The 26,946-nt window shown below is 52.0% G+C and overlaps 1 protein-coding gene across 1 annotated transcript in view; it reads left to right on the top strand.

Moving 5' to 3' along the window:
• SNX5 (sorting nexin 5) overlaps positions 1 to 7,598 on the top strand; it is a 39,889-nt gene extending 32,291 nt beyond the window's left edge. The window contains exon 13 of the mRNA XM_030034482.2: positions 1,448 to 7,598. Coding sequence (XP_029890342.1) covers positions 1,448 to 1,468 — 21 coding nt within the window. The 3' untranslated portion in view covers positions 1,469 to 7,598. The remainder of the gene's footprint in view (positions 1 to 1,447) is intronic.
• Positions 7,599 to 26,946: the final 19,348 nt, after the last annotated feature.

The following is a 26,946-nucleotide window of genomic DNA, read 5'->3' as shown; positions in this document are numbered from 1 at the left end:
CACCAGCCCGAGTCTGATGTTGTTCCATTTTCTGATCGACTCGTTGGGGAGACGTTTGCCCTTGTTAGAGGGGTGTGACGCTGGCACGGAGTCAGAAACTCTTTCTTTTGACCTAGCGAAAGGGAAGGGAGCAGCAGAAGGGAATTAGCCAGCGTTAGCCCCCGAAGAGGCAGGAGGCAGCTGGCATTTTTACTGGTAAGTCCCTGCCTCCTCCACTCGCGTGTTTTCATGCTGTGTATTCCCACTTCCTCAGGAAGTGCTCATTCTTTTGACTGTAATAGCAGTTTTAGTAGTGGCTTTGCTGGGTTGAAAGGAGGGGTACTGGTTGTTCAGAAATGGGCTGTCACTCTTCTGGCTCAGTGCAGGACAGCTGACAGCTCTGTCTTGGCAAGTCTGGCCCCAGTCTGCCCACATCTCCTGCCTGTCTTGGGGCACTGGAAGGAAGATTTTTAACATTTTTTTTTGTTTGTTTTTTGTTTGTTTTTTATTTTCCCCATTTTTCACCTTCCTTCTGGGTTCCACTGCAGGGGGGGGACCTGGGTGAGGAACTGGCTTTTCTCTCTTGCTTGAATGTGAGGAAGGGCAGACTGGCCTGTGTGCGAAAGGTCCAGTCTGCACGTCCTGCTACGTGAGACAAGGCCAGTTTGTCTCCGGCCTGGTTGCATGTGTGGCTTGGTTCGTAGCCCAGCGAAGCCAAGCAGTGCTCTCTAAGACACAGCTGGGGCACAGCTGGAGGTGGTAGCGTGCAGCAGGCTGCTCTGGGGGGCTCATACAGGTGCGACTGCCCCAGGTTTGCCTCCCTCAACCACCCCCACACCAGGGCAATAAAACCTGCTTGCAAGAAGGGCTGTAGCCTTCATGTGTTCTAAAGAAATGGTAATTAAAGCCACAACAGCACTGGGGGGGGGGCTCAGAGGGAGTCCTGCCTGCTGTAGCATGGCACAGCTAAGCCCTATCTCTGCCTTGACCAGAGGTTGGTTCCCAGCCTCGCTTTATTTAGGATCAAAGGAAGCATGGAAACCCTTGGGAAGAGCTGGAAGTGCTATTGCCGTTCTCTAGCAGGTTCTCCTCTTCCAGAGGAGATCCCAGAGTATGTTGGAGGCAGTAAACCTTTCCTCCTCTTGTTCTCTAGTAGGAAAACATGATAGTTTCCACCCAAGCTGGGCAGCATCTTTTAGTAAAATTGAGCTGAGTTAATCCATTGCACCTTCCTAGGCCACGCGCATCTGCTGTTCAGCACAGCCACCTCCACCTCTGGACCAGCCAGACCCACTGAGGGATGTCACAGTTTGATGTGGAGAAGGACTGTACCCATTTCTTGGTTTTGTTTTCCTTGTTTCTTTCTCAGCCTGTTTCCTCTGCGCCCATCCTCAAAAAACGGTGGGGATGGGGGAGGTACAAATCTCTTGGCTACTTGCATCTCACGTCAGTTCTTCAACGTTCACAGGAGGCTTTGTTTTACTCCTGAAAGGGAAAATGCTGGGAAAGCCCCTTCCCTCCGCACACCACATCTCTGCGTGTCTTCAGAGGAGAGAGCTGGGATTTCCTGAGGACCAGAAGGGAGTTAGGTGCCTGAGCCTCACCAACGGGGACATAGTGTCTGCCTCCCTTTGGCCTGTTTCAGTCACTCATCCATTTGGTTTGTGGTATATTTGGAAAACCAAGCCTGTAGCATGGGTAGAAATTCACTTCTGACCTCTGTGGGCTTTGCACGTGGCCAGCAACAACTGGAAACATGTTCCCTGCCTCGGTTACAGGTAAGGAGTAAATTGCTGTGTATTTTCTGCCCTAGCAGATGTTTGGTGAACACGTGCTTTTTTGACAAATGAAAACATGGCTGGTGTCTGGGCTTGAGATGTCCTCGGTTTCTCGGGATGTTGTGGCATCTTGCTATGAGCTGCCACCACCCGCTCCAGCCATGGCTGCGCCCGAGATCCCCGCAGAAGCAGCTGCCACGCTTCTCCCCAGAGGGAGAAGTATTTCAGTGCCGGGCAAAGAAACCTTGTGTTAACAGCTGCCATGCTCTGCTCTCCTTCGAAGGTTACCAATTAATTCCTCACAACATGATCCATCTGTTCTCAGCCTGTAAGCTGCTTGAGATAGGGGCTGTCTTTGCCATGCGTGCTTGAGCAGTGCTGCAGAAAGGGGTCCTGGCCTCAGGCACGATGACAAGGAGAACATTAAACTTCTGGGGAAGCGGCTGCGAGTCCTGGCACGCCTGTAGGCTGATGAAGCTGTCAAGGGAAAAGGAATATTCTTGTCCTTTTGACCACGTGCAGAAACCATCACAACTGCAGAAGTACATCTAGTTGGTTTAGAAATGTTTTGCTCTCCCCTTGCGCAGCTGCTGTCTTAGCATCTTGGGTACCGCTAAACCATCTAGGTCTTTTTCATGCTGGTTTTTTACCGTCATATTTCAAGTTTCTCAGGCTCTTTTGCTTTTCTGCAAGCGTGTTGGAGGAGCTGAGATTTGTCTCTTCGTCCGCGTGGTCCTCATAACCATATTGCAAGGTTCCAGAATGAAGTGAAGGTAATGGTGCTGCTCATCACGTGGCGGATCCTGTGCCACCTCCTGTTCTTTGCGATATTCGTGCCCTGGGCTGGAGGCTGTGGTTTCAGGGCTCCTGGTAACCACATCAAAAAATATCCCAGACCTCTGATGCAAGGCACTAATGACCGATGCAAACTCACTTTTCTGGTTCAGATGTGTTAAATATTTTTGGCAGGCTGACTGGAGAGCCTTGTGCCACATCAGGAGCTGCCTGTCTCCGTGCCCCGCTAACTGCATGTTGGACCGCGTACTGCCTCTTTTCCTGCACAAAGACAGCATAAACTCCATCACCATGGCTAATTGGGTAGAAATTAGATGTTCTGCTTGTGCAAAACCAAGATGAAATGTACGCTGTCGAGTAGTCTGGTGCACAGATGCTATATTCCTGATGGTGGAAGTGTAGCCTGAGCGTTCAGATGCCCTGCTTGGGTCTTGGCACAGCCTGCTGAGATGGGAGACTGGGTGTAATCCTGTCCTGGGGTGGGCAGTGCTGCTCCATCGCTGGGTCTTCTCCACTGCTGGGAGTGCAGGTGCAGATGCTGATGTGGCTCAGCTGAGATGTGATCATTCCCTAAGTCTCCACAGTTTGTAGCATCTGAAATCAATTGTTTCTTTCACTGTAAAATTGTTGCTATGTAATTTCATTTTGCAGCCTTCCAAATAGGCACATCTGTCAGATTTTGATGTTTTCAGTGTTTTGTTATGTGGGATTTTCTTTTTATTAAGAATGGGCCTTTTACCAAACAAGCATCTCAATCACCATCTCAGTTAAAAAAGTACATCTCAAGGTCAGCTTACCTGAAGTCACCTTGGGGAATGTTTTAACTTAAGGATGGCATACAAAAACCCCTAGTATCTATGACTGTAAAAATGCGACCAGCTTTCGTCGCTCTCCAGGCAGTGGCAGAGAGGTGACATGATCTGCTTTGCTTTCATCCTTGGCTTTGCCTCTATGGATAATTTAACCTGTATTCAAACACTAGAAAAAATAAAATACTGGGGACACCTTCTGTGTATGCATAAAACTCGAGTCCCACAGCTCGTGCTCTGACCTTCCCTCTGCTTTCCAGCCCAGTCATCTGGCATGCCACATCATCCCATGGGAGCGTGAGGAGGAGGAGAGGGCAGGGGAATCTCTTAGCAATGTTTTGACCATCAGAAAGTCAGTCCCTGCAGCCAAACTTATACCAGCGAACTCTTTGCCAGCCGCGTGGGCAGGCTTAATGCCTAGGTCATGTGGCGTGGATGCAAATTTAGTGCACTTGAAAACCGAGCTAAGCCGGAGGGCTGTACAGTAAGCCCGTGGAGACCAGCTGTTGTGGCAGCGGATAAAGGAGTGGGAAGGAAAAAAAACCACTCTTTCCTTGTTTCAGAGAGAGAAGAATCTCTCCGGGTGTTCTGCGTAGGGCCCCGCCGTGCGAGGAGCTGCGGGGCTGCGTCTCAGGCTGTGGTTTGTATCACAAGATCAAGGTGGGAGCGACCGTCTTGGCTCTAGCCCTGGAAAGATGGAAAACCCCACGCTTTTGTTTCCCAGGGGTACCTAATATGTGTCCTGGGCTTTCAGACCAGCCAGGAAAGTGATAGCGAGAGGCTCCGGTGCCGCCGGAGGAGCGGCTGAGGGCCACTTGGATATGGGAAGGGTTAAGCAGCCTGGACATGAGGAATGAGCTGTGGTGTTCCTTCTGTGATTCAAAGAGGGAAAAATGTGCCCTCCCTCTCAGATGCTTCCTTCTGTCCAAAAAAGGCTAAATGGGCTCAGTGAAAAACCGGCGGAGGCATTCCTCATATTCTCTGGAGTAACTGGATATAAAAGCCCGGATTTAAAGGGGTAGCTTGCAGAAAATTAAATGTGACTCTGAAAGGAATTCGCCTTCTGCAGGAAAGCTGGCTGTGGTTTCGGTAGCGAAGGATAAGCTGGGCACTAGCTAGAGAAAGACGAGGCTGTGTAAGAGATGGGTATTAACAAACACAGACGAGTCATTAGTCATCACAGATTATTAAACACAGGAGGCCAGTTTGTCTTCTTTATTTTATGAGGGACGGCTTACACGCACAGTAATAACCACAGGACTCGGCTGGGTTTGCAGCAGCTCCCAAGCACACAGGTTAATGGTATCGACCCTGATCCAAAACCCGTTCATGGCAACAGGAGACTCTCCCCTGACTTTCAACGCGCTTTGGAGCACGACCAAAGTGAGTTTAATAAGCTCTTTTAATATATCCTGTGCTCCTTCTGCAGCCAGACAGGCTGCGTTGTCTTCTCCGGGCCAGGATTGCAGGCACTTAGTACACCATTTGCTGGTGGCGGTCTGCCTGTTGTGAAGCACACGAGAGGTCTGGTTTGCAAAAACACCTCCGTGCAGAGAAAAGTCACCTCTGCCCCATCACCTTCAAACCCCTCCTTGAGGTCCCTCTGCCACCCAGCAAGGAGTCACAGGGGCGATCTGAGGCCTGAGTGAGAAGGAGGGGGAAGAAAAATCTTTAAAAGAGAAAGGAAAATTAAGGAAGGAGGAAGAAGGGAGGCTGAGGATGATTGCCAACGTCAACATGACGTGGAAGGGAAGGATCTCTGGCTGACAGGCGCTGTATTGCGGTCCTTCCTTCCTACCTCCAGCCAGCCGGAGATGGGAACAGCACGGGGCACATCTTCACGGCGGGTGAATTGCTGCCTCCCCCTTCCATCTGGACCAGAGCTGGAGAGAGGTCCACCCCGCTCTGCTCGTTGCCCAAAAGCAGGATTTCAAGAAGGTTGGGCTATGAACAGGGCTACCCTTGTTCTAGGGAATGAGCAGGAAGGTCTCTGTAGGCCAAGGATCCTAGTCAGGCTGCTCATATCGGCTAGTACGGAAAAGAGTAGGGTGAGGTCTACCACACGTCAAGCTTTGCTATCAGGCAGACGTTGGACACGTGTCCCATCAGACTCCGCACCCCTCCGGGGGGGATGATGGCTTCTTTTCAGATCCTGGTTCTGCTTGAGGTGGAGTTTCCCACTCCCATCGGAGTGCCTGAGCTGCCAAAGAGGTCTTGGTTGGCCAGAGCATCCCTAGCGAGCATGGTTGAGACTGCATGCAAAGTAAAGATTAGGGGAGAAAGTAGGGGAAGAAGGAAAACATTCAATATGGGGGCTGAAGGAGGTCCTCTGGGGCATGAAGAACGTTTCAGTCACTTTGGGTGAGATTTTCTTATTTCCCTTGGGCAGAATGACTTTCTGGGTGAGTGGGATGCAGAAGACCAGGTTTCTTCATCCCTGAAGCCAGGGCTGGCTTTGCTTGGATGCTTATGTCTAGGAGAGAGCTCCCAGCTGCGTATCCTGAAGAGAGACAGCCGGGGCGGGGGGGAACGGTGTCCCTCCTTAGCTGATAACTGCCTTTGTGAGATAAGGATTAAGCTCTTCACCTTGGTGGCTTCTGCAAATGCCAAGCCTGGGCAGCTCATTCTCCCTTGAAGTGTCTGAACAGAAACGTTGTAGTTTCTCAGCATCAAACCTATGTCTGTTGGTGGCTTTTACCTTGCAAAACTTGGTCGCTTGTGCGGGAAGCCAGACCCAGGGCTGCCGAGCTGTAGGTCCTTCTCCGCTACCTTCTGGCAAAGTATAGTTTTTAGGGGTGTGTGATGGAGCAGGGTCTTCTTGCTGAAGGCTCCTACTGGAGCATCTCAGGAGGGTTGCAGTCCCTCGGTCGCTTTGCGTACAGCTTGCAGATGCCTTGGGAGCAGACCGCATCCACCCGACGTAGAGAGTGCTCTCTCTCCTGGCTCCTGCACGCTCGCTAATTGGTCCTGACATCTTGACGAGGACTTCGTGCGAGGCTGTCGGGAGCGGTTACTGATGCTTGGCAGTGCTTCCATGCCGTGAAGGCTGCAGGTCGGGTCCTTGCAGGGGGCTCAGCCGGGTGAGGACCATCAAGGTGTCAGTGCCTGGCAGTTCCCTGAGCAGTTTCCCATCCGAATTCTGTGTTTATTGTGTGCCTGGAATTTAATATATATGCAAGCCCGTTTCTAAGGAGAGGTGTTAAAAGTTGCTCCCTTGAGCAGCAGTGGTTGGCTTGACTTTTTATTACTGGGGAAAGGAAAGAATTGCCACCAAAATCAAGTATTTTTTAATGTAAACTTGATTACCGAGTGCTTACCTGGTGCAAGTTTAAACCACCTGAGCAACCACCCTGTCTCTCTCCCTTAGCAAGTCCCTGGCTCTAAGTAGCATAGACCACCCTACAAAATCTCCTAGATCATTCCTATTAGGTGAAGCGTTGCCCAGAGGTGGGAATACCCGCACGGCTTTGCTGTGGAGCACAGCCAGCCCCGACAGGGTTATGAAGTTAAACAGGAGTGCGTTTAAAGGGAGGGAAAGGATATGGTTCGCCTGGGCTTTTCCTTGCAAGGAAATGCCGTTTGAGAGGAGCCCTGGGAGAGATGGATGCCAGGACTTGGGGAGCAGGACGCAGTGACTGCCAGAAGCTGCAGAAGAGGAAGGACTGCAGCGAGGTTAATTTGGACCTCGGGCAAATTAAAGGCTCAGGACTGATGGGAGGGCGTCAGGGGGTGATTTAGCTGGCTGCTCTGCTCTTGAGTGCCCGCAACACATTGCAGTGCTGTTGAAGGAGCTTATTCAACGGCAAATCCTGGTTCGGTCCACCTGAAACTATCCAGCTTGGATTTGCCAGATGTGTTTCAGGGGAGACCGTTCCCGGCTGGCTGACATGGAGGGCCGAAGGGATCTTCAAGCAGGTTTGCTGGCACCCCAGGGCTCAGAGCAAACAGTGAAGCTGGGGACTGGGGATGGGTGGCTGAGCCAAGAGCCGTGCCGAGAATCCCGGCCATCCCGGCGGCTTCCCAGCCCTTCCTCCCCGTTGTGCCTCGGTGCTCAAGCGCGTCGTGGGCTGCACGGGCAGAGCATCCTACTGGGAGGAGGGAATTGCTGGCCCTTGGAAAGCAAAGGGAAGCCTAGTTGATGTGGTTCAGCCCCAGCCGGCACCTAAGCCCCACTCAGCCGCTCGCTCCCTCCTCCCCAGCTGGGTTGGGGAGAGACTCGGAAAAGTGAGAAAACTCGTGGGTTGACATAAAGACAGTTTAATAGGTAAAGCAAAAGCCGTGCACGCAAGCAAAGCAGAACAAGAATTCCTTCACCACTTCCCATGGGCAGGCAGGAGTTCAGCCATCTCCGGGAAAGCAGGGCTCCGTCACACCTAATGGTTATTTGGGAAGACAAATGCCATCACTCCGAATGTGTCCCCCCCTTCCTCCTTCTTCCCCCAGCTTTATATGCTGAGCATGACATCCTATGGTCTGGAATATCCCTTGGGTCAGTTGGGGTCAGCTGTCCCGGCTGTGTCCCCTCCCAACTTCTTGTGCCCCCCCAGCCTGCTCGCTGGTGGGGTGGGGAGAGGAGCAGAACAGCCCTTGGCTCTGTGTAAGCACTGCTCAGCAATAACTAAAACATCCCTGTGTTATCAACACTGTTTTCAGCACAAATCCAAAACATAGCCCCATACTAGCTACTATGAAGCAAATTAACTCTATCCCAGCCAAAGCCAGCACACTAATTTAAAATAGCTTTGTTGGTGAGATCCGTTCCAGCCCGTGTCCCTGCAAAATCAGCTAATCCAGTTAAGAAAAAAAAAAAAGGGTGGTGGTGGTGGTGAAGTCCTGGTTCCCCAGACCTGAGGGTGGGTAGAGGCACGGGGCTGCCCCGTGGTCGCTGGTCGGGCAGGGAAGAGGCAGTGCCCGGTGCTGCTCCACGGGAGACTGGCCGGGGGCTGAGTCGGAGCAGCGAGCATCTCCGGGATGCCCCGATGTGCCCAAGGTATCCATCCCCTTTGCAGAGGGAACCGGCCAGCCCCAGCAGAAGAGAGGAGACAGCAGTAACAGCAGGGCTTTGCCTTTTTTTTTCTCTCTCTCTTTTTTTTTTTTTTTTTTTTTTTTTTTTTTTTTTTTTTTTTTTAAGGAGTCTGACCCCTTCCCTTTATAGCATTGGAGCTTTTGGGTCAGCATGGCTGAAATGTGCTGCGCTGGCCCACCCTGGCACGAGAAGCCGAGCCATTTCAAGCGCTGATTAAGTCTGCTCATCCCTTCAGAGCCTTCTGCTTGCTGGTCAAGACCGCAGGCTTTCCTTGGAGAGCAAATACATGTTATTCAGCTCAGCACACACGTAGAAGCTAGAGCTGATCCGCCTGCTGTGACCAGAGAGGTCAATACTAAAATCTGTGATGCTTGTAAGAAGAACAGGACCTGTGGGTGAGTCCAGGCGGGATCACGGCACGATAAGCCGGTGTGTCAGACAAAAAGCCATTTCTTTGTCAGAGAACGCCCACGATACGTATGGAGAGAGAAATGGAGTGAGTTTGGCTTCAGTACAGGGCGGAGGTGTGGGAAGCCTTCATCAGCCTGCACAGCGCTGATGCCAATTTGCAAATCGGTCCTTGGCGCTTGCCCTGGGTTTAGGCTTTCAGAAGGACGTCAGGGTGATGCTGGCTGAGGCTCTGCTGTCAGTGTGCCTTGAACAACCTGCAAGAGAAAGGGAGAGGAAAGGCAGAGTCAGGAAGACGAAAAATAAATGGAGAGGATGAATCTCCTGTCTGCACTGAGTCTTTTTTTCCTGTGCTGAAGTTATTTTTCTCTCAACTTGCAGACTTCTAAGCTGTTTGGCTTGTCTTTCCCCTCACGCCCCCCCTGTTTTTTCTTGTTCAATCTAAAAAGGCAATGGCTAAGTGAAACCAGCCAGTTGGGACAGATTTAGGAGTGTGACTCAGCCTTCACAACTGCGAGTACCCAGGGCTCCCAGCTGTTGAACTTGCACAGCTGGGTGCAGGTGAGGTGCTCAAGGGCTTTATTTTTTTGGCTCCAAGTCTCTTATTTCCCTCAATTTTAAATTGGCTGCTGCTCTTTCCGGCTGGTGCTAACTGGCCTTTAAGGGAGCGTGTACCTGGATCACGGACATGGGCAGGGTAAAGGAGTCGGGACTACATTTCTCCAGCCCACCTCATATTCCTGGCTCTGAGCAGGATCCTTTTCCCAGCTTTAGCCTGCCTTTTATTTGATTTTTATATTGCGAAGACTTAAGAGACGGTAGACTGAAATCACGATGTGTATCTCTAGCTCTCCTCCCTGTCTGCTAATGATATGCATCAACTCTCTGCAGGAGGCTTGCGTCTCCGTTTACCCTTAGGGAATTGGGCTGTATTTTTCAAGTGAGCTAAGGAGAACCAACACCTTGATTCCTTGGGCACCAGTAAAGCCCCTGACCCGTGCGCATCGCTTTGCTGCCAGCTCAGAGCGTCAAAAAAAGAGGGACTCAGAACCATAGAAGTGCTTTAAAAACCCAAAACAGTGCCGAGACGCACTTCTTACAATTCTTTTCTCCGTGGGCAGAAGACTGCGTGTCTCTTGTATTCCTGCTGCTTTAGGCAGCAGCGGAGATTTCGTTGCAGTCCCGACTCTGGATGCTGAGTCTTTGAGGGAGAAGCCCCCACCGCGAGAGTTATGAGTGTTGCAAGCTGGAAAAAAATCTTCCACTTTCCTTCTCGTCTTGTAAAAGGAAGCAGGTAGAAACCCTTGCTTCTTTCCTTATGTCAAAAAGCGCTTCGAAAGGGCTTTGTGGTGGAAAATACAAACCCGAGGAAGATTTCGCGTGACCCCTTCCACGTGGCTGCCCCTTTCCCTGGCCGACCCGCGTCTTTTCCACGATATTTCCTAGTTGCATCTCTGGGATAAAAAAGCAACGCCTTGAGGCACACGTTTTGGCTGTCGCAGCGGTTAGCGGGGCGGGTTCCCCCCCCCCCAACCCCGGCCTCGGCCGCCAGCCCCAAACCCTTTTGCTGGCAGCCCCACGCCGGGGTGATGACTCAGTGCCTGGCAGAGGCAGGGAGGGCAAGCGGCGGCCCCCAACCTGCGGCCGAACAGGCTCGGCTTTGTGCTGGACAGCTTAAAAGGAGCTTTATGACTCCTCTCGGCACGGCGTGAGCCCCGGCTCCTGCACAGGCTCCTCTTTGTGGGGGGGGGGGGGGGGGGGTGTGACGTGGTCCCGGGGTGGAGGAGAAGCTGGGCGGGAGGTGGGGAGCAGCCCTGATGGCGGAGTCCCTCGAAACTGGACCGAAACTGGGAGAAGGCGAGAGCCGGGATGGGGAAGCAAGGCCCCTGGGATGCTTAATTCTCATCACGTCCGAGGGGTGCCCTGAGGGTACGCCAAGGGTCCGGCTCGGCCCTGAGTTGACGGTGGTCCCCGAACCACCGGACGCATCGTTAGGCACCGAAGACTGCAACCCTTGCAAGCTGCTGTCGGAGGTCCCAGAAACGATGGGGCAATACTTAGGAAAGCACACCTCGCCAAGAGTCTCCTAATTACATGTAAATATGCGAAATCTCAGCTCTGCGAGGTTTTTGTTCACACTTCCGCTGCTCAGTTTCACGTTAAAAAAACCCCACCAAACCCTCTGCAGCTGCTTTCTCTCTCGGTTCCAGGGACAACTCTATGAACAATTGTTTTTATAATTTTGGCTCTTAAACCGAAATATCAATTTTTGGTTTGCCTGAACTAAACAATTTCTGGATTACTCTTTCTGGAGATAGTTTCTCACTCTTTTCTCATCCATTTACTTCTGTGGGTAACGAGAAGTTACCCAATGCCTCTGCCGGGGTGGCACGGCTCACGTGTTCGTGCAAGGCGCTTTGTTGGGAAACCCAATGGCCAGAGTCCCCCTCACTGCCTCCCGTGCTGGCCGTGAGCACGTTAATCTCTCCCTCGGCCTCACCAGGCAGACATCTGCTGCTGTTTTTTCAGATGGCGTCATGCCGGGGTGATAAAGCACGGAGGCTGCCTCTTAAGACCACCTAAGACCTAAGCCCACCGCTGCAGTCGTGCTACGGAGGTAACAAACGCTGAGACCCACCACGCAGCCTGCATTACGCAGTGCCAGAGGGTCTCCAGGAGGGGAATTACTCCACACCGCCGCTGATCAGCTCCTCTCCTTCCTCAAGGGCTGGACTGCATCAAGCCAGGGTGATACCCGCCTGTTGATGGAACTTATTGCAATGTCGGTGCTGGAAATGTCCCTTCTGCAGCTTTTGTCTAATTTGGCTTGAATTCCACTAAGCTCCACAACAACTCCCAGGCAAGGAGCTAAAATACAAGAATTTTTAAACACTGTTTACAACCAGCCCGCTCCCCTTGATGCATTACTCCAGTTTTAGCGCTTCATCACCTCTGTTGTGTCACCTCAGTAACTGCAGGGCGTTTGCGTGGCAGAAAGCCTGGAGTGACACGAGATGAACCCGGCCTTAAACACGCGTAGAAACAGCCGAGATGATTAGGTAATTTGTCTTCTAGGTATGCCACCGAGCCTGAAGACAGGGCTGCCAGGTGCTATGGCAATGCTTGTGTGATAACAGCAATGCTTATAGCAGCCGTGCTGAAGTCTGTCGGTGCCGGGCTGGTGCTGGAGTGGGAAGCATTGGTGATCTGCGGGTTGAAATACTCCTGCTTACAAATCCCGAGCTCGAGCTGGGTTTTGTGTCCTCCTCGAGCTGGGTTTTGTGTCCTCCTCGAGCTGGGTGCAGCGGCGATGGTAGCACGGACCTGGGGATGGATCCCGAGCACCAGCGGCTGCGTGGCATCCCAAGACCCCCAACCTCGAGCGTAAGCCACTCTGCCAACCTCATGGCATGCTTGGATCGGAGCTCACGTCTGCACGCAGGGGCTGGCCTCGATGATCACATATGCCTCCAGCTCCCAGCCACGCAGGTGGTGTGCCGGTTGGTGAGTCCCTTCCTTAAAACCAAGCGCTTTGCTTAGGGGAAGTATGAATAATAAAGATAATCCTGATATGACTTAAAAGAGAAAGCCATATGCAGGGCTCATGGAGAAGGTAACAAGCTGCTGCGTGAACAGTCGTGCCATATCCCCCTGTCCTTCAGATGCCACTACGTCCCAGATGAGAGTAATTTGTGGGTGCATTAGGATGGCTGGGGGGGTCCAGCAGCAGAGGTGGCTGCTCAGGTCTCGGTGCAGCCGCTTGATTACCCCGGTGGTGGCTCTGTACGTGTACCAGCAGCTTTGGGGGCATTTTTCAGGCCCCAAATCACACGACATCTGACTCTTGCACCAGGAGAAGTGGGTGCAGAGCTCGTCATGCTGCCAGACTCGCAGCAGCGTAGGAGCTGGGACCCATCCAGGAGGTGCTGTACAAGCACCCTTGCGGTTGCGTGGCTGAACGTGGCACCCACGCTGTTCCCAAGCTGCTGCGTTACCAAATTTACACATCTTGAGCCTTTTCAGGGAGCAAGCCTGGACAGGCAGAGTGGTACTCATGCGTGCAGGAACAAAATCGTACGGGGCTCTCCCCTTCTTTGGGGTTTACCTGGGAGTTGCACCAGGAGCATCAAGCTTGTCGAGCTTTGGTTGGACCACCCGGTGTATACAGGCTATAACGTACAGGGGAGAAATTGGGACGTCCTTCTGTCTCAGGTTAGTCCTGATGTTTCTGGACTGGACGGAGTCCATAACCAAAAGTTTTGCCCCAAGCCCAGGTTGGAGACACCAGCCCCAGAGTGCTCGAGGCCGGCAGGATGGGACCACCTCCATTTGCACATCTGGAAGTCCTGGTGCTGGGCCACCCCTTGGCATTTTTGAGAGGCTTTTTAGAGAAATAGCTATTTTATGGGGGCCTCTGCCCAGAAACCCATGCAGGTGTAGGGCTGGGAGGAACCGGAGCACCTGAAACTGCTGCAGGAGAGCACAATGCTATTTTTTAAATGCCCCCTTTGTTGCAGATTATAAGCTAAAACATAAAGTGAAAAAAGATATGAGATAACACGCTGCTTTAAAGCTGGAAATAGCTCACTAGCAGTCATATGGGGATGCTAATGCCAGGCCGACAAGTAAATTAATACAACTACTACAACTACTAGCCACTTTTTTAGTTCTTGAAAGTGGCAGGGTATATTTTTAACACCAGGCTTTTAGGTCTTTTAGGTCCGAAACCACCTTCAGGCTTCACCAAGCCCTGTAGCTGCACTTGGGCAGCCAGGCATTAAAAAAGAAAAAGCCACGTAGCTGGAGAATTGAAACAAAACCTGTTGCAAACCTCGTTTGCTGGGAAGACGAGGCAGGGCAGGAGAAAAAATGGTTAATGGGGCATTTTGCTGCTCTCGCACCTCCATGTTGAGGAGGGTTTGGAGGGATTTAGTGAGAATAAATGCCCGGCTCCCACAGCAAGGGGGATCACAGCTCACCAGGGCAAGTACCGTCTTGTGGCTCTCGATTTAGGTGATGCACGGAGTCTGGGTGATGAAAGCTGAGCTCTTGAGAAAGGAAGGAAGTTTTAATCTGGCACCGTGAAACGGCTTGCCTTTGCCAAGCTATTTGGGGGAAATAACTGACTTTTGTGAGAGAGATTTGTGAGCAGGTCTGTCTTACAGGTTCCTCTTTCTGAGGAGCGGCATTTGGGCTTGTCACTGTCTGTGGCACGGATCTCAGTTAAACTAATCCTGTAAAAACGCTGCAATATCCTCTTAATTCCTTTTAAACCGGACTTTCCTCAGGATGGCCGCAGCAGAGTCCTGAATCCATGCCGGTTGGATGAGCCGCGCTGAGATGCTGGGTGGGGAGCTGGAAGGGCTGGTGGGTCTCATGCTCTCCTGCCACGCTGTGACGGGGCAGTAAATTTGGCTGGAGGACCTCTGGGATGGCCAGGCTTATTTTTCTAGATGAAAATTTACAGGAGGGGGGGAAAAAAAAAAAACCAAACCCACCCTAAAACAACTTCTTTCTCCCAGCTTTCCACAAAACTCCCAGCAGAGCACGCAGTCACTTGGGGCATATGCAGGTGGTCCACCCAGGTTTGCTGAGTCAGGAGACAAGACATCAACTCCATCCCACCAAGTCTTAGGTTTCAGTAAAACGCTTTCTTCTTCTTCTTCATGTCACGAAGGACGTTTCCCTCAGGTGAGAACACTGTGCCATGCAATTTTGCAGGCCTCCCGCAACAAAATTTAGAGGGGAGGAAAATTCCTCCCGTTTCACAGGTCCTGATGGAGCAAAAGGTCTACACCCAAAGTGATGATATTCCTGCATCAGGATCCAAGGCTGCTGGTTTTCCTTGGAGCTGGGCTGGAAGAAATCCCACAGGACTTGGAAGGAGACAGGGAGGGAGGAGGCAAAGAGAAGATGGAGAGAGACAGAGAGGCTGTTTGAGATGTTGAACAGGCTATTGAGCATGTCAAAATCACGTTTCTTGGCATCCTGTATAAACCTCCCGTGATTTTACAGGGACTATATCCACGGTTTATCAGCAATAGCAGTTTAAATACGACCCTGAGTCTGCTCTGGTCCCTCGTGCTCCTGTGAACACAGCCTCACGCATCCCGAGGGCGAAGTCGCACGTGCATCAGCAGAGCAGGTCCGTCAAAGCAGGGCTGGCATCCCATGGGCAACCTCACGTCCTGCTGCCATATGGACCAGGGTTTTCACCCAAAGGCTCGGTCCTGAATCTCTCACTCAGCTGGTTCCCCTTCTCTGCTGCGAGAGTGCTAGCCAGAAGATGCGTTTGCTCCTCAACGTCCTTCAGATGCTTTAAGGAGCTGGGCTGAGCCCGGTCAGGGTCGGAAGGAGGGTTGGAAGGAACGTGGCCAGGCGGGTTTCTGGTGGCCATCCCCGGAGCAGGTGAGGTCAGACGATGCCAGAAGAAGGTGGGCTACGGTGGTGGAAAGGTCACCTAGAGAAGCCCAGGAGGAACGTGGCTCCTCCGCCTACGGAAAAGAGAGATGATAGCAGTGTTTGAGGTAAACACTTTGTCTCCAGCTGATTTATGTCGCTGATTCCCGCTCGCTGACCCTAGACAGGCCTTTCAGGGAAAGTCTAAACATTAACAAAGCAAGCGGTGTGCACACAGCGGGGCAGCTCAAACACGAAGCGTGGGTGGTATGCTGAAGGGCATTCACATGCAGACATGGCAGAGGGGGTTCCTCCCCGACGCTGGAGGTGCAGTGTTCAAGGCTGCCTTGTATCGACTCGTCAAATATTTGTTTGCATCTGTGACCTTCAGACATTCCCATCATGGGGGTGATTTCGGCTGCAGGCGTGCTGGCAGCCACTTGGAATTTCAGCACGGGCCTGTGAGCAGGGCAGGATGGACATTCCTCTCGCAAGGTTTAATTCCAGCTGTACCCGGTGCCAGGCCCTGATAAAACTCACCCCTGCCCCAGGGGCAAGGCTCTCACCAGCATGTTGTTTTGGTTTTTTTTTTTTTCCAAAAGTTTTTCCTAAGCGAAGGTGGTGCCAGGGGAACCTCTGCGCCTACGTGATCCAGGCTTGGCCATCCCTATTGCCAGCTGGCAGAAATCACTGCCGCTCTGAACGTCAGTGGGGAGCAGTGATTTACCCCTGCCAGGCACCCCATCTTTCTCCAAGCAAGCAGAGGGCAGACTCTCCTTACTGATGCAACGTGGTGGCCAAAGTCCTCTCGGTCAGTTCAGGGCAACAAAAGCACAAACCCTCTCGTGATGTTTTACGGGCAGGCGAACACCTCTACTCCCTTCGGATGTTTTGCTGGCCCCTCAGGGAGAATTTGGGGCAAGTGGGACGGAGCTGTTATGGTGAAGGTCCTCTCACTGACACGTAGGAAAAAGGTGTCTTCCCTTCACACAGATTATTGTGCTTTTTGAAACCGAGCTTCAGACTTTCACACCTCAGGGACATGGCCCCGCTATGCACAGGTAGCGGCAAGGTACGGGACAGGCTTTTCTCGGCAGTGGCTTCTCTTAGGAGCTGACTGATCCTCACCGTGAGTGTGCCTGTTTCCTTTTGTGTTTACCAAGTGTAACCTGCAATTCTTACTAATTACAGCAATATTCCCTGCTGCTTACAGATATTTGGGCAGAACCGTTTCTGCACTTTTCACTAGCTAAATGCTGCATTGCTAACTAGACTATTTCCTGTTAATTTTTTTTTTTCTGTGTTTCTGAGGAAGCTTCCCCTTATCCTAGACCTCTCTTCTTCCTAGCTCAGGGCTCCCTTCCCCAGCCTGGCTTGCTCTTGCCCCTGGGCAGGATGCCCCAGCTCTCTTGCAGAGTCGCCTTGCTGATTTGGTAACCTGCTTGCTTGCAGGCTTCTTTGAACAGGGTCACATCTTTCTCGGCCACTCTGGGTTTGCCTGTTCCTTTGTAGCACAGAAAGGGAACGAGCTCAGCAGCTGGTGATGGCTGCGGCTACCGGCAGTGATGTGGTTCTTGTTTCAACTCCTGTTTCCTCTTTCCAGAAAGGCAAACTGCTATAAACTGGGCTGTCAGTGACTATGGGCAGAGGCCAAGATTTGGGCTGGCTGTGTGACTGTATGAAGGCTCTTGTTCTATGTGCCAGTTCCTCATGGGAATATCAGCAACAGTGCTACAAATCTCTGGTAGTCAAGACTTCTGGCAGTGTTGACCAGCATTCAGTTGGTTTTGTGCTCTGCTGTTGAGGTGCTGCTTTCATGTAAATAACTTTACCACTCCTGGAGGGTGCACCTTTTCCCCAGGACTTATATTTAATACAGCAGCTGGGCAGACAAAACGGCAACGATGCACTGCAGTGTTTTCTGGTATGCATGAACAAGGGTGCGTGCTGGGCACAGGCTGGACCTGAATCTGGAAAACCTGCCACAGGATTTTGGATGTGATTTGTTTTGGGCAATGGCTTAAACGACACGATTTGACACAGCAATGTACAGTCCACAGACGAGTATTTCTCTGTATTTGAAAACGCAGCTCTTCTCCCTCTCCTACTCCCCTTCTTAAGCTACGTGCTGCGGCTTGACTTCAGTCAGTCCCTCCTGGGCAAGGGAGGAGAAAAGCGACTCTTGCCCTAAGGGAAGCTGCTGCTAGCAACTGAAGGCAGCTCCCTGGCTAGTGCAAGCGTCTTACGGAAAGATTTACAAAAATAGTTTTGATTCAAACTTTTCATGCCTTTTAGGAGTTGCAGGGTAGGTGTCGTCTTCCCCCTGTCTTTCCAGGTGGCTGAATTCCTCTGGATGACCACTTCTTCCATGAGGTGCTTTGCTTTTATCTCTGGAGAAGGTGCAGCACTACCATGAAGTCACTCGTAAGAGTCCATCCTGGGAGATGAGGTATCTCTGTGGAGAACACGGATAAGTGAGCATCGGACTATGTATCTTTTAAATCACCATTGCAGTATGTTTTGTATCCACCTGCTTGGGAGCGTTAGCCAAAATAGGTTTGGGGAATTTCCTTTTCCCATCAAAAACCACCTGAAACTCTCTACTAAGTGACAATTTTCATGAAAACATGCAAAAAGTGAGTTGGATACAAAAATCATTTTTTTTCTAGTCTTGCTAGCAGATTTGGATCTGTGGGTTACAGACTGCACCCCATTAGGAGCCACTAATGACAATTTTAATCTGATAATGTGAACTTAACATCCTCCAGACAACGCTGGGCTAAGGGATCAGCTGACCGCTGGCTGTCCCTCTACACCCCTCCATGTTTCGCAGGAGTGCTTCCGAAAGACGGGAGAAGGAAGGCAAGCAAGGAAACAACTATCTCCAAAAGCGACTCCAGAAATCTTGGCTCTGCCAGTGACCACCATGAAAGACCAGGTGTTTGGCAGACCACTGCCCGGCCGGCCAATGCATGGTTACCGCGAGGAGGTCGAACGGCACCGGCTTCTGGAGACACACCAGCAGTTGCTAAAATAATAACATCCGTTCTGCATCTTCTTGCTTCTGGGTCATAGTGATCCACCGTAGGGGACAGCATGGTGGCACGAATCAAGCAGGTCAAATAGAAATCTTCTCTAGCTCTCGGTCACTCACCATCGGGAAGACCAGGGCTGGTTTTGAGGCCAGGAGAAAGGAGACCAGAGGTGAATTCACGCTCAAATATACCTGTAGAGACCTGAGCCCCAGCATGAGGTTGGAGTGAGGATGCTCGTCAGGGCGACTGGCTGGATGGGGAGGGCTGAGGTGGGTTAGGATGTCGAGGCGTGGTGAAGCAACATAGTCTTTCCCCTCTGCTTCCCTTCCTTCAGCAGCCTGCTCACCTGGAAAACTCTGCATTTCAAAAGACGTAGCCTTGGGGCCACGGTTCCCCAGCCCCGCTGGCGGGGGGCCGTGGACCCATGCCCGCAGCCACCGAGCTTGCTCAGATTTCTTCCAGATGTGGCTGTGCTGCCAAAGCAGCATCGAGTGTCCCACGGGGAGATGGTGGACACGATTTTGGCCAGTCGGCTTTTCACACCACATTCCGTGGCGGTCCCCAGCGTTGCTTTGGCGTGACCCGGCCAGCAGCCTGACGGCAGCAGGCTCTGCCTTTGAGGGCGCGATGCGCTGGGACAGCAGAAATGCCTGGTCCCGGGATGCTCCACAGCCCGGCAGTGGGTTTAGCATCACGGTTTTCAGGCAGCTGGCACCAACAGCGGATCTGTCCTTCTGCAGCCTGGGATGGTTGGGATGCACCCTCCCGGGCCCAGGAAACATCTCCATGCCACTGGGTTTGCTTAAAGGCACTTCACCTCCATTTCCCTGCACATCCTTTCATTCCCTATGTCTGTTTTCACGTTCAGCTTGGTCACTGTCTCGGCTATGTGTGTTCGCAGTGTCCGGCAGAACAGGTTATCTCGGTGCCGATTCTGGTCGCAACGCGCTAATTCAAATGATAATACACCACGTTCTTTTATTCACGTGGGTAAAAATCCCTAAGAAGTGCTAGTGTCTTCTAATATGTATATGTATGGCATCCCTTTGGAGACAGAGCTGTGCAGAAACATCTCGGGGGGGGTGGGTTTACACTCACTTTTGTATACTTTAATCTTTTTTTGTTTTAAACTCTGAACAGTGTCTGCCTGATGGACCTTTAACCTGTGTTTTTAAAGATAGCCACGTCAATATGCTGATCACTTGGAGGTGCTGGAAGGTGGCATCTAGAATCGTAGAATCACTTAGGTTGGAAAAGACCTTTAAGATCATCGAGTCCAACCGTAAGGATGACTGTCTCGGTGATCCACCATCAGCTCTTGCTTCATCTTCCCATTCTCCATCAAGTAGGGTGTTGCTTTCTGTCTCGTGCCCCCCAAACCACTGGGCAGTGCTATCGGCGTAATGCAGATTGGCCGCAGAGGTAGCAGTGGGATGGATTTGGCCCCTCTCTATGACATCCCGAGGTCTTGTACCTTCACGGCCATGTTGCCGTTCCCCTCAGGCCTCCTGGCTGGACGTTCGTGGTACGTGCTAAGCGACATGGCCAAGCTGTGGCAGGAGCGTGAACCTGTCCTGCAGCGTGTCCATGCCGAGCCTGAGCCTTGCGCTGTCGTCTCCTGCCACATCTGCATTCAGCTCCGAAGCCGTTTTCATTCAGGACGTACCACGTGGGGCTTCACTTTCAGGACTAATATTGCAGTTTCTGGTATCGTGTCAGCTTGTGAGCTGAAATCCAAGATAAAAATGAGCTTGGTGGTGTTTAGGGAGATGTTTGGGTAAGTACTTCTAGCTGCAAAGGAGAAGGATGATGTGCAAGTCTGACCCAACGCAGATGGGGGGGAGGTCCACGCACACGCTGATGCCAGGGATGGTTCGAGTGTTTCCCTGCTGTGGAAAGCTAGGAAAGGCGGTTAGTTCAGCCTTTCAAAACACTTCCATGCCAGCCAAAACTCTCTTTCCACGTGCTGGAAAGACAAATAAAACAGAGCACCAGGGAGCAGGCAGAACTGGCCTTTTATTGCCAGCTCTTCTTGGCTAGTCGGCGAGGAGGAGAGGATGTTTCCCTCAGACCTACTTTACATCCCTCTCTCTTTTTTCTTTTTTTTTTTTTTCCCCAATAGGAAATTGTGAGCGCACGAGCTAAGCAGAGCCCCGGGGAACGGGAATCTCCGGAGTGGCGTGTGGCTGGCAGGGTGCGAAGCTGGCGGCCGGGGTAGGACACGCACGTACTCGCCGCGCGCTTGGCATCGCTCGGCCGCTTCACAAATTCCTTCCCCTCCCCTCAACCCAGCCTGTCTCTCCCCGGTCCCCGTCGCTGCAGGCGGGTTTGGAGTAACGCCACCGCAGCGCCGTGACCTGGGGAAGGTCCTGCCTCTGAAAGTAATCCCCGCTCCTCTCTCCCCGGTATTGACTTGTTTTTTTTTTAAAGCTGGATCCATTCCCCCGAATGAGGCCGTCCCCGCAGACAGGGACAGGGAGAGCTGTGGCGGGTGGCCGGGAGCGGGGAAGGGGTGTGCTGCCCGTGGCTGTGGGAAGCCAGGCAGCACAGGATCTCCCGGTGGATTTTGGTACCAAAAGCACTGCCAGACTCAGGCAGGGACGGGCGATAGCTCTCCTCCAGTTGGCTTCGCGAGTCATCGCGCTCTCTCCCGCATCCCGAGGCCATCCCAGTTGCAGCCGCCCTGCTCTCTCCATCACGGCTACGGCAACAGGAGCTGGTCCAAGCTGTCCGTGCGGGAAGGAGGTGGTATCTTTCACCCCTGGCACGAGCTCCTACAGTCTCTTGGGAAAACCAGCACCAAAAATACTGACTGATGCTCCCCAACCAGCGGAGGCTCCTGGAGCTGGCACGGCTGCTCTTGCATACCCTGGGTGCCCGTGGAAGCCAGAAAAACCTGCAGCATCGGAGGGACAGGCCCTTGTTAATATGCCCCAGTGACATGCTGCCCTGTGTTGAACCCAAAAGCGTGTGCTGGCTAACGCACGTCAGCATGGAGATCTTCCAGGCTGGCCAGGAAAGCCCCGGGAGATGGAGAGGTCGCGAGAGCTGTGCTGGAAAAATAAGTGAGTGTACCTTCCCGAGACGATTCGGTCTCCAGCGTACTCCTACACACCACTTCTCCCCTGCAGCTTCTGCCCAGGATGTTAATGCTGAGACATACCTTGTGTTATTTACTCAACTCTCTCCTGACATCGCTGCAAGGAGCAGCGAACAAAGCCTGGGCTCTCTCTGCAAGATCGGCAGCTTCAGCCGCAATAACTCGGCTGCTAGAGAAAACAAACCTCCGAGGCTGGGGCTGGAGGGGACACAGCCTATGCTGCTTCGGAGGGTATTAACAGCAGTTTCCAGCTGCTGTGGGATGGGTCCTCGGTTCGGATCAGCTTCCCAAGGAGTGAAATGTGAAGGGTCCTGTGTCTGCCCACGCATCTGGACAGCACTGGGCACAATGGGACCTTCTCCTCATTACAGGTCTGGCTGCAGAGCAGCCAATCCAATATTATTAATGACAATCAGAACAGACGTGATGGAATTTAAACCACTGTAAAAGGATTACTCTTAGGTATCGAGCTGGCCAAGGATGGGGGAAAAAAGCATTATTTTGCATATGGAGGAAACCTCCTGACACTTCCAAATGCTATGGGAAAGAGGAAATAAGTGTAAGAAAATAGAGCAGACCAGGTCTTCCTCTGGTGATGTGGTGGATGAGCAGAAGCACACCAGCCTACAGAGCAGCAGAGATGTAGCTGCAGGCGGTCTGGCCCGAGGCCTTTCAACAGCTACTGGTGTGGCTCCCTGAAACGCTGCAAGGAGCTGGAAACCTTTGTTTCCAAGCAGGAATGTGCTCAAAAAGCAAGCAAGCTTTGGAAACTGCACAGTGTTGTTCCTTCCCTCTCCCGTTAGACCTGCCATCCAGCCCTTGCTGGAAGGGGAGGCATGCAGAGGCTTTGCAGGAAAACCTTACTCTGTGTGTGGATGCTTTAACTGGCCAGAAGAGTGGATGTCCAAGTAACTGTGGATGCCTACCTTTTCCTGGGAATGCGGGGTCCAGTTTGTTGAAGGATGGGATTTCTGACTAAAGAGGGTGAGTGCGTGCCCGCTACAGAGCTGAGAGCGTGGTGATTATGGCTCTCGCTTATAAATGCAAGAGCTCAAAAGCCTGGCCTGATGGAGCTAGGCTTGAGACTTGACTCCTTGCCACCCAGTTCCCAAGGTATGGGTTGCTTTAACCCTCTGGAGTCAGGTTGCTTTGGTGTGGGGATGGTTTCTTTTGCTTTTCCTTTTAAACACTTTTGAGGTAGTGGGTGGCAGCACTCCCCTTCTGTCTCTGCAGGACATTTGGACTCACTGGGATCTGCAGAGTTCTAAAGCTTTCGCTCAAGGAGAAGGACTCTGCATAGGTCCTCATCTTCATATAGAGGGAGCCCAAGACTCTTCCATGCAGATACAGGGAGAGTCAAAGCTGAAACCCTGTAAATCTAAGCTGCATCTAGAGCTGGTTACAATAGCAAATACGAGCCTGAAAAGCTGGAGGAGATGCCGTGCTCAGCAATTCTGGCAAGCAGTTGTAGCAATCTTCTTCAGGGGAAAAAGGGAAGGGGTCTTTTGGTCTTGGCCTCCAGAGAAGTTAAGTCCTGGCATGCACCTGATCTGAGCCGCTGCTGAGATGGGAGACACACAGCAGCCTTACTGACAGCTGTCTGTGTTGATGGAGAGCTGTCTGACTAGGGAATACTGAACCAAGCCTGAGAGGTGGCTGCTCTGACCACTTGTTCATCTCTCCTCTAATGGAGAGACAGCTCTCTATTTCTTCCGGGCCGTTTGCTTTAGTTCTAGGTGGTCATCTTGCATTTCTCTGTCTGCATCAATGTAGTTGGGACTTGCCTCTGTCAAACATCAGAAGAAGTTGCTTGGCTTTGGCCAGAGTATTAGGCTAGCTCTGTGCCTCTAGTCCTTGGACAAAAACCCCAAGGGACAGCTTGGGAAATGAATCCTTCCAGCCCTTCCTCTAGCAAAAGCTGGGCATCTCTAGCTCTGGGAATAGTCAGGATGGGAAATATGGGAAATACCACCCCTGTAACGCTGATGGCCCTTGGGCATGCGTGTCCCTACCCTCCCTGGCAGAGTCACAAACTCCACTTGTGAATGAAGTCAATAGAAAGATCAGCTGAAACACCGACGAATGCCAGAAGATCATACTGCGCCTCAGCAAAGGAAGAAGAAAGAAACCACCCCAGAGTCACTCAGCTCGAATGAGAAGAAAGTCTGGGCACTGTGCCCTTCAGGCTGACGGTCGGAGGAGGTTTGGTGCTGGGGCGAAGGATGGCACAGAGAAGAGAGTTTCACTTTATGCACGTAACCACCATCTTCTGCAAAGCAGACCTGGCCAGACTAAGGAAGATCTGATCTGCTGCCTTTGATTTGGTGAGAAGTAAACCGTGGTGGGGAAAAAAACTGGGGAAAGAGGCATGTGAGTTTGCAGTAGGGGATGCCCCCTTGAAACGGCAGTAACCCACATCCTCTCCACATTAGCCGTCACGAGTGGCTCCCCCCAGCCGGGGCAATGCATCTGCCGGGGCTTTCCCTGCTGCCAGCCAAGCGATAGTTTCCACAATGGGCAAATGTGGACAAGCAGGGAGAGATTGGGCTGTGCTGTGAGGTGAAAGCACGTCTCACCCACCGTGTGGTTCTCCTGTGTGGCACCTGGCGAGGGCCATAATGAAGGGACGTTCCTCTGGAGTCAAGGGCTAAGTCCACATCATCAGCAGAACCCAGCCTAGACCTTCACGCTGTCGCACAAAGACCTGGCCTAAGCCCAAACCCTTCCAGGAGGGAGAGGACAAGGCATGGTCCATCCCTTGTCCGATATCCACAGAGGTCGTGCCACGGTGGTGGGGTGCAGCAGAGATCCTGAACAGGGCTGATTTTTGGTCTTGGCTTTGGACCCGTGCTGTTGATGGCATGGTGAGCGGGTCACAACCCACTGCCTGCCTCATTCACCCAGGACGTGACCTCCAGGGAGAGGACGGTAGGCACGGAAAACCTGAAATACATCTGCCTTGAAGCAGGCTGTGTCATCCAGCCTTAACTTTTTTCCTTGCCCGCAGGCAGACGCCGGCCACAGGTCTCACGGGTGGCAAAGCTGCACAGCCCTACAGCATCGGGTGCCCTTGCAACCAAGCTGCCTCCCAGTTGCTTCCAGTGAATAATCCACCCAATCCCTCCAGGCTCACGTCCCTTGCAACAAGGACCCATCCCAAATGGTTATGTCCATCCGATGCCTGGGTCTACGGATCTGTGCCTTGCGATGGCTTCTCTGATGGCCGATGGTGGTTCGGCGTGTGCTCCAGCCTCTCCGGTGGGGAGGGAAGGTTTCGTAGGAGCTCTTCTCCAGCTCTCTCCTGTCCTCAGAAAACTCATGGGAACTTACTATCTTGAGAAGCTCTCACCCTCTATCACATCTGTTTGAAAGGGCTCAGTGGGTTAAAATGTTAAAAGAGGGGCAATGATGAGCAGATGTAGCTCTTGCTTAAGTTTTAATGGCCTTAAGAAACCGTACTAAAACCAGGTTAAAAAAAAAGGAGTTGTTTCCAGGAAAAGTATTCCAAGGTCTCAAGCTGATTTCCTTTCCAGCGTCGTGAAAGCCGCTCTTTGATAAATAACCGTAATTAAAAAACCCAACAGTCTTATTTTTCCTCCAATTCATTTTAATGTTATAAATTCAGTGGGGGAAGGTGGCACTCAGAAATAAAATCAGATTTTGCAGAGAAAAAATGTCTGTATTTTCTCACATAAACAGATATTTCTTAGGAAGACACTTTCTTCTTTGACAATGATCTTTCTGTTGGAAAACGGTTGCTTAGCTTTGCCCTGACAGCCCAGGGACAGTAAAACTTGTCAGCATGGAGAAACTGAGTGGCCTGGCCGGGATGGGATAACATTCGTATTAACAGGGAAATTATTCCTCTAACTCCACAGCAGTGGTGCCAAGTGATCCCCCCGCTCCCCGTGATCCCCCCTCAAGCTCTAACGCAGCTGCTGACTTGCGGCACATTTCTTTTCCTAGATGTCACCTTGGGGTTCCCCCCCCCCTCCCCCCCCCGCCTTTCTGGATTTCTAGGATGCTTGAACTCATTTCTGACTGTGGTATTGCTGATGTGGATGGGCTGGGCTGCATTTTTAGGATCTGATTCAAAGCCCACTGAAGGCAGGAACAATTTGCTGTTGATGTCAGTGGTCTCTGGAGCAGGCACTGTGTAACTGCTATTTTTTTTATCCAGACAATTGCAGTTAAAGGGAGCGAAGAAAAAAAACCCCACATTTTATTTTAAAAGTAAAGTGCTCAGGCCAGGGCTACTGGCTGCTGAGCAGCTGAAAGAAGGATTCTGCTTTAAACCAGGGTATTGCACCAGACACCCCAAAGCAGAGAGAGATACACCGAATTGCTCCTGCCTTGGGAAAATTGAGGCTGCCCTCTTTAAAGGAGAGATTTTACTTTCTCTCTTTGGATTTTGTGTTCTAAACAAATGAAGGGCTTTGCGAAGAGAAGGAAGGAAAAATTAAAACCCAGTGACCTTACGGTGAGCATGTCAGGAATCTGCAATACATCCAGCCAATCATGAACCTCTGTAAGGTCTGGCCATGCCAGCATTGCCTGAGCCCATGGAAGGAGAGCACAGCACAACCCATACTGTCCATACCACGAGCGGTAGCCAAGATTGTGCCTCCAAGAGAGGCCAGTGGCTTACAGAAATTGCTATGTTTTATCAGCTGGGAGTATTCCTAGGAGGAGGAGGGGTTGCGAGTTATTCCTACTTTTTAGAGTAATTTCAATATTCCTAGAAGCACTTGCTCCAGCGGAGGTGTTTCTGCACCGTGCACGTAGGTTGGTGCATGCCACCAGAGACTGGGTTCAGCGGAGAAAATTGCGGGCAACGTAGGTTGGATCAGCCTCCAAACTCTCCAAACTCTCCAAAGGACGCTTCTACTGACAGACCCAAATTCCTGCTTTGCAACCCCATACGGCATGGGTGCATTAGAGGGGGTGGCTACACCATCAGCTGAACCTCATTTGCCACGTGGCTGTGGGAAATCTGACCGTAAGATCCCCCCTAAAGATGAGGGGCTATTATTTGGAGGAGCTGATATCTGCCTGCTAGCAACAGGAGCCGAGCGGCGAGGCTAGATGAGAGCTGCAGCATTTTGGGATGGCTGAAGCTTGGGTGACTCCCCAGGCAGAGGGGTCCAGATCCAGCGCGGCGAAGGGTGCAGCTCTGCAGATGTGGATGGGGCACCGGGTTCACACCTCAGCTCAGGATCTGACTCACGGCCACGTCGTTATCTCGGAGGGTGGACGACACGAAGTGATTCACCGTCATCAACCGTTGGCATTCGACGTGGTTGAGTCAGGGCCAGCGGGCTTAAAAACTGGCGGATTGGTTAAATGGTTTTGGAAAAGGGGAGATGTCGGGTCTTCTCCTTTGCCTGCTGGATTGTGGACCTCTGGTCGGTGGCCAGCTTGTATGCGATGCTCTTCCCAGCGAGCACGAGGGAAAGCCGGTTGGCAGAGCGTGTAACCAGAGCTCGGTTGGGTCTACGAAGAGCTGACTTTTGCTGCCTCTCCTAGATACCTCCAGGTCCATCTTCAGCTGGGAAATGGGTGCCTGCAGGAGTCTGGGGGCTTCCACCCCGTGATGGGTGCAGGGTGATGGGAACGC

The sequence above is a fragment of the Aquila chrysaetos genome, chromosome 13, assembly GCF_900496995.4.
Source record: "Aquila chrysaetos chrysaetos chromosome 13, bAquChr1.4, whole genome shotgun sequence".
NCBI classification, from domain to species: Eukaryota; Metazoa; Chordata; class Aves; order Accipitriformes; family Accipitridae; genus Aquila; species Aquila chrysaetos.
This window is presented reverse-complemented; position numbering and strand designations above follow the sequence as displayed.